General features: G+C 39.0%; 1 protein-coding gene across 1 annotated transcript; it reads right to left on the reverse strand.

The window, feature by feature from the left end:
* Positions 1–1,149: 1,149 nt before the first annotated feature.
* On the reverse strand, positions 1,150–1,622 carry LOC128858156 (uncharacterized). The gene has a single exon (XM_054094177.1). The coding sequence runs from the start codon at positions 1,539–1,541 to the stop codon at positions 1,251–1,253; it is 291 nt and encodes a 96-aa protein (XP_053950152.1). The 5' UTR covers positions 1,542–1,622; the 3' UTR covers positions 1,150–1,250.
* Between the last annotated feature and the right edge of the window lie 6,468 nt (positions 1,623–8,090).

Genomic DNA, 8,090 nt, shown 5'->3' on the forward strand with positions numbered 1-8,090 from the left:
ACTGAACTGTTCCACAAAAATGGTTCCCTTTACAAAGAACTGCTGAACACATCATTTATCTAAAATGGAAGGATCACATAGGTTCCTCTGTCCATAGAACACCTAAACTTTCAAATCGCCAATACTCGTATACATTTTTTTTCTTCCCTTCTAAAAGATTCCATTGTCCAATCATGTGCTTTACCTTGCCGATTTTTCACTAGAATATGCTTTATATGTGTATAGGATCCTCTAATTCTTAGCTGGAGCATAGGGAATCAACAACTTATATTCGCCTTCAAACACGGTTTTGTGCAAGGGCTCTAAGTTCATCCCAAGTCTTAATTGAAAGACCTCATTTCAAGTTGAACGGCGCGAGTTGGTTCGTGGTCTGCCTACATTTCGTCCTGTTTGATGGAAAGGCTTCCATCACAGCGCGATTTTTGGCGATGTTGTCGTCACTCGACCGATCCATTGCTATTTACTTTTGCGGATTTCAGACGTCACATCGGATTGATTAGCCTTCCTCAGTAATTCTTTGTTAGATAAAGTTCGAGACCAGAAAATTCGCATTATGCGTACAGAACCCAGAATCCTCTCTAACAGAATTCATTGTCAAAAGTTTGTTATTTTCATTTTTTGTGCTACACAGTGTAATTTGTGTTACATACTGACGCCCCTCATATGCTTCCGTGGTTATCAAATGCCGATTTAAATAAATTCACATTTCCCTGCATTTCTGTTCTTTCACTCACTGTTTCCTCACTCGCATATAATTCCAAGCCCCTTAAAAAACACCCCTTATATCAACATTCGATGTTGCAAGCAACTAAGAATGTTCGATAATAACTTTGTTCTCCTATGGTGCGCGCCAACTACATCAGTGGCGTTGTAATATTGTAATTGTAATTGTTTTTGTTTGAATAGTTTAAATGGCACCTAATTTGCGGGCGTTTCGATGTCGTTCAATGTAGTTCAATTCACTGCGAAAACCGCAAACATGTACTCTGTTTCAATACATACATATGTGCATGCTTGTACATATATAGATACGTAGTAGTTGTGTGTTGATATGCACAATCTATTTGCGAGGTTTAATGGCAAGACATCGATTGGGTTTGTCGCCTTAGCCATAAATGTCACCATGTCAGGGGAAGTTATTTAAATCACTTTACACTATTCAAATATTTATTGCAGTTCATTTTCAACTAGTCAAAGGGACAAAACTTTAACGGTAAAGGTAATTCAAAAATAATTGCACTAATTATTTCCTAAGAATAGCAATGACAGCTGTCACGTCGGCACATGCCCATCCAGTGGTTAAGCTTTTCACAATACGCCTGACAGCGTGGGTAGTGCGGGTGATAGCGCGACAATTCTCTGCAAAGGCCGCGATCCATGGCGATAGCACGCGATTTGACCGAAGCAATACGCAAGGGTTGGGATACGTCATCGTCCACTGATCCATCGTCATCCTCATCTTGGCTTCTAGAGAAGCGGGTGATAGCTGAAGTGCATGCACATAACGCCAGCAGCACCAAAACAATTTTTAAAAATTTCATATTTTACGTTTTTAGGTAATCAATTATGACGAGCGGCCAGCGAGCAAGCGTCTTATTCAGATTTGCAATTTGTACTGAGCATCTGTCTTCTAACGATTTGTCTATTACTCGTTACAAAAATATCAATATAATTGATACACGTACGCTAGCCGACAAATGAAAGTGGTTTATGAGTTGTTTTTTTTTACTAAATCATCAAAAGAAGGGTTAATAGTTTCATTTGAACTTCATTGCATTTAAACAGTCTTCCAATTTGGGCATTCTTTATAGCAACTTTTTTATATTCTTATTTCGAAGCTAATACCTCAAGCGATTTTATACCTATTGAAAATACGTGGCAATTAACTTTCGTGAATTTGTTAATACTTGTAAAAAACAAGCAATTCAGTTAGGATCAAATTTTATTATCGATTTTCAAAATAGTGGCCACATACTTCCAGAAACGATAATTGTTATGACTCTTTTCTCTAAAATTTTCGCAATTCAAAAAAAATATTTCCAATAAATTTTCCATAAAATAAAATTTCCAAAATTTCCATAAAAGACAAAAAAAATACATAATTTTTGAACTCATAAAATTAAATTCAACCCGTGTTATTTTATTAATGTTATTATTACTATTATTGTCCTTGTCCTTATCTCTCCTAAAACTAATGCGTATTTTTAAACATTTTTAGAAGAGCCCCGATTTCCACAGTACTGAGAGGATCAAATTCATTAAAAAACAGGACAATGGCACAAAAGGTGCGGGTTTGTCTCTTCCTCTTCCTCATTTAGACAACTTCTGCAGAAGTCATGTGCTTGCACACCCATCCTCTGGGCGTACTTGCCGATTAGCAAATGCCTTGTTATAACTGAAATCAGTAAGACTGTGTTTATTTTGGCTTAGCAAGGAGTCCGTGCCGGATAAAGAAGCAAGGCGAATGGGTCTGGTGGTGAACGAAGACAAGACGAAGTACTTCCTGTCATCAAGCAAACAGTCCGCGCACCCGCGTATCGGCACCCACGTCACTGTTGACAGTTATGATTTCGAGGTTGTAAAAGACATCATTTATTTAGAAACCAACATTAACATCGATAACAATGTCAGCCTTGAAATCCAACGAAGAATCTCTGATGAGCTGTATGAGCGTTACGACGACAGCGAATAAAGATGCAGCGGCTACCTTGGCTGGGTTATGTTGTTCGAATGGATACAAACGCAAGCTGATGGTAGCAGAGGAAGAGGAAACCTCGTCTACGTTGAAAAGAACAATGGAGAAGGACTTGGTCTCACTTGCGGTTTCGAACAGACGTCGGTTAGCACGAGAAAAAAACGACTGGCGTGCTTTGTTAAACTCGGCCAAAATCGCGTAAGCGGTTACCGCGCCAATCAAAAAGAAAAAGATGAAGAAGGGACTCTGTACGGTTAGTATTGAGAGTCGGCCACAATTGTCGGGCTATTCTGCATGTAGTTTCATTACGCCATCTTTCATTCACTGCGCTTACAATTTGCTCAAAGATAAGTATGCCTGTTTTTCTCGGAATCTTATTTTTCTGTCCTAAAATAGAAGTCGATATATTACAAAAAATTTAATAATTGTTAAAAAAAGGTCACTTTTTTGTGTGGGAAAACGAAAGAAAAGGGATATATCTTACTTTGTGGTGTATACAATTTTCTACGAAGTTTCACATTTTCTCAAGCTTTCGGTGGTTTCACTAACCAACCGTCTATAAAAAGTTCTTACTTTCATGACACATTTTTTGTGACAAGTTCGATTATCACATATGTAAAGCCAGGTACATGCATACTTGCATATGTAGGGAACAACTGAAGAGAGTAGGAGATAACAGGTATGTGGAACATTTGTAACAATTGTTACAACCAACAAACTTACAAGTTTTGGTGTTCTGTATCCAAAAAACTTGCAAAGTAGGGGAAATTGAGAGAGCAAAATGGCATTTCATTTTGAAAGGAAGTTTTAAGTTTTTACAAGTAAATATATGTATATTTAGATACAATTTATAAAGTTTATTTGAAGTCATATATTAAATAGAAATCGGCCAATGATTTAGAGGTATGTAACCTCAGGCTCCAGTCACCATTGCTGCAGCCGAAATACAAATCGAAAGCATTGAAGGAATCTTTTGGGTTTTACGCTCGTACTTCTTGATTGTTACAATAACTAATTTGGGCAATATATATACAAGTATATGTACATATGTACATACATAGAAGGACGCAAGGAAAGTATGAAGAAAACTGTGGTTGCCACAACAATGCAATTGCTCATGGAATGTTCTTCATCTGACAGCGATGATGAAATGGAACACGTTATTATTGACAAAGTAAAATCGTGTGATATTAAGCGCGTTATTTCCCATTTTATTTGCATTACTTTTTTTTATTTAATAGAAGGTAGCTCATCTGAAACAAAACGTTAATTTTTGTGATTTTTCCCGCCAACTATTTAATTAGCCTTTTTTTAATATTTTTCTCTTCGAGAGCGAATTCTCGGAAATTAAGTTACTGGCAAGCTACTGGATAATTTTAACATGAACACATCTAACATCAACATTCCAGCACACCGACGCTGCCCATCATGCACCTCCTGACATCCCACGGATAACATTTAAGTTTGTATTTTAGTACTTTTATCTACATTGATTATGTTAACTTCTGTCAACTGGTAGAGTCCCTGTTTTTTTCTTTATAATTATAATATTAGTATTGTTACTACTAAAATGATTGACAATAATAAAATAATAAATTGATTTCTAATATAGTTTATGATATTCAAGAAGCAATGAACTTTGCTGTGGGAAACAGATGGAGAGGCAGATATGCAGCGATAGCAAAGCTGTGCTCATGACCTTAGACAGCCTTCCAACCACTTCACTCCCTTCTGCAGCCATTAAAGCCACGGTTAGCAAACGGGTTACTTCAACCCACAAGCGAGCTTAGCATTCTGAGAGAGGCTGCAGATGGACAAAACTGATGTTGCCTGTCATGTCCCACCGGCTGTCGCAGATCCTCCTGTCATTAAGCAGAAGGGTCTGCAGGCAGCTGGTTGGACTGATGACGAGCCACTTTCAATGGGCGAAGCACATGGAAAAGGTAAGCATCTCAGACTGTGCACTCTGCCCAGCATGTGAAGAGGAGGATGAGACGGCGGACTAGTTTCTGCGCGCTTGCCCGGCCTTCGCTCGAATCAGGCTTGAGGTCTTTGGCACTGATATGTTAAGAAACGACCGACCACCTTGGCTCCTTGGCACCACAAGGTCTGCTCAGGTTTTTTCGGTGGTCAGGTAGATTTAAAGAAAATTAAAAAGGGACTTAATGTTGTCTGAGTGCTATACTTGCTAGTTTGTCTCGACAAAAAAAAAAACACACAAAAAAACACACACACGTTTTCTTCGATTGCAGGGGCGTTGTGCATCATGAGTTCTTGCCACAGGGTAAAACGGTCAATAAGGAATATTACCTGCAAGTTATGCGCAATTTACGCGAAGCAATCTCGCCAGAAACGCCCGGAATTGTGGAAGAACAAAAATTGGCTCTTGCATCACGATAACGCTCCTGCTCACTCATTGTTGCTTGTGCGCGACGTTTTGACCAAAAGCAACACACTAATGATGCGACAGCCACCGTATTCCCCATATCTGCCCCCTGTGACTTTTTCTTGTTCCCGAAACTGGAGAGGCCCATGAAAGGACGACGCTACGCTACGATTGACGAGATAAAGAAGACATCGAAGGAGGAGCTGAACAAGATAAAAAAAATGATTTTTTGAAGTGCTTCGAAGATTGGAAAAAAGGTTGGCACAAGTGCATAATATCTCATGGAGATTACTTTGAAGGGGACAAAATAGATATTAATGAATAAACAAATAATTTTTGAAAAAACACAAAATTCGCAATACTTTTTGAACACACCTCGTATATGGGTACGATAGCTTTTCTTAATGATTTTTTAATTTACAAGTTTTTATATAGGGTTTTTCAATTGGCGCAGGTCGATTTTGGCGCCCTGTGGCAGCCATTTTGTTTTGTTGACATCTGTCAAATCTATTTCTCAATCAAATTTATTTATTATTCAGTTGTTTATGCCAAATCATCATGGCAAGTTACACGATTGAACAGCACGTTCAAATGATAAAACTTTATTATCAAAATGAGTGTTCATTAACGCAAACGTTGCACGCATTGCGCCCATTTTCGGTAGACGTGGTGGGCCTTCAAAGTCGACTCTTCAACGTTTAGTGGCCAAAATTGAGACGACCGGGTCAGTAAACATTCAGCCAACACCCGTACGTTCAAGGAACGCAAGATCAGCCGAGAACATTGCCGCGGTCCGTCAAAGTGTACAGCAGAACCCGAGGCAGTCTATTCCTCGCCGTGCACAAGAACTTGGCCTTTCGCAGACTTCAACTTGGCGAATTTTGCGTCGGGACTTGGGCCTACACCTGTACAAGATCCAACTGACCCAGGAGCTCAAAGTTGATGACTGGGCTTCGAATCGTTTGGAAGAGAACCCCAGTTTTGGGCGAAAAATCATCTTTAGTGACGAGCCGCATTTTTGGATGAATGACTGTGTTAACAAACAAAATTGCCGTATATGGGACGACACCAATCCACACGAGGTTCGCCAGGTGATAATACATCCTCAAAAAGTTACTGTTTGATGTGGATTTTGGGCCGGCGGCGTCATTGGTCCGTACTTTTTTGAAAACGACGTTGGTGAGGTGGTCACCGTCAACAGCGAGCGCTACACAACGATGATAACCAATTTCTTATGGCCCATATTGAACCATATGGACCTAGACGACATGTCATATTCCACACTTAATGGCATATATGCGCCTTTCAAATAAAAAAATAATTTTGTCAATAACTCACACACAGCTTGTTTTATTCCATTTCAACATCTACCTGCCCTTATTGAAAAACCATTACAACAGTCATTTTCAGTTCTTGTCCAATTCACTACGATTCCAATCCTTCTAAGTTAATCCGTTCCCAAAAAAGAATTCGCCACTAACTGTCTGTTGGGCAGGAGCACATTCATGCAGATATGGAAGATGTTACAAGTTATGGCTTTAATGAACCGAAAGATGTATCCAGTTGCATAATAATTATTCTTCTTTCACAGATTTTAATACAATTTTTATTAAATTTAAAACTAATAAGTGCTAACGATTTCAGCTGAAATTAAAAAAAAATCTCCTCTTTCCACATGTAGATCGGAGATTCTCGAGGGATCTTCAGAGGTTAACAAAATTCCAACTCTCGAATTTCATGGTCGACCTTCCAGAACACTGTCCACAAAGTGTACATCTTGTGACACACGGCATTATTTCGAGTCCTTTTTGCGTTTGCTGTATGGAGTACTGTATCAGCACCTTCTCTTACAGCTGCTCTGCTCTCGTGTGGCTAAGATTTAAGCATCTTGGCTCTCATTTCTTTGCTACGGCAGTTGATATAGCATTCACTGATATTAACAACCTGATGAACTTCATAAGCAACATGAAGCGGTTAACACAACTGCAACTCAGTTATAACTCGGTCCTCATCCTTAAATACCCAACCTCAATCCCCAAGCTCCTTCCTTCTGATTAATTTTCTCCTCGTTACTTCTTTGGAATGATATCTCAAAGCACGACTTTGATTTGTTCGTCCAATTGTGCCCTCTTTAACCACTGGGAAACCATTTTAACCTAACCTAACATTAACCCTATGCCCGGGCATACGAGTATGTACAAATGCTAACAAACGGCGCAGTGTCTCGAGCTATAATGGAATTCCCACTCTCTCTCTCTCTTAGCTTCACAGTCTGTGGTTCATAGCTTCATCAGTCTCTCTCTCGCTTCATTTCTCCAATTATGAACGTTCATCGCTTTTAAGTCTGCTTCGATGTCATCAAGCCGTCTCTTTCTTGGTCGGTATCTCTTTTGCAATGTAAACACTTTTTTGGATTCTTTCGTTGGGCATTCTTATGATGTGGCCAATCCATCTAATCCGCTGCGCTTTAATAAAACGTGTTACATTTTCACCACCAATAAGGTTTTCAATTTCGTTGTTGTAACGGATGCGATGCGTGCCGTTTTCAAGCCGAATATAATTCTTTCAAATCGCAATAGCTGGTTTATATCATTAACTTTCAATGTCCAGATTTCAAGACCATAAGTAAGAACCGGGCGTATAAAAGTTTAAATTAAATTCCCACACCTTGCATAAAAATACAGCCATTCATAGCTTCTTAGAAACTTAAATATTTTAGAAAGTAGCATGTGTAAAATTTTGATTAGAGATAGTAGTCGCTCATAGGGCTAGCACTTCCTCAACCAACCCACATAACCTCCGTTTCACCACCAAAAGATCCCTCTCACAAACGTGCATTGTCCAATTTAGTAAACACGTAGAGTGCTAAAGTCCTTCTAATTGCCACTCAAAACCTCTCCGAATGGGATTTATCTTTCAGATTCATTTAAATCAGTTGCTTGCATTTTAGATGGCACTAAAGCTTCTTAGTGGTTCTTCAATTTTTGCCTTAGTTGTTTTTCGATACAG

The sequence above is a fragment of the Anastrepha ludens genome, chromosome 3, assembly GCF_028408465.1.
Source record: "Anastrepha ludens isolate Willacy chromosome 3, idAnaLude1.1, whole genome shotgun sequence".
NCBI lineage: Eukaryota > Metazoa > Arthropoda > Insecta > Diptera > Tephritidae > Anastrepha > Anastrepha ludens.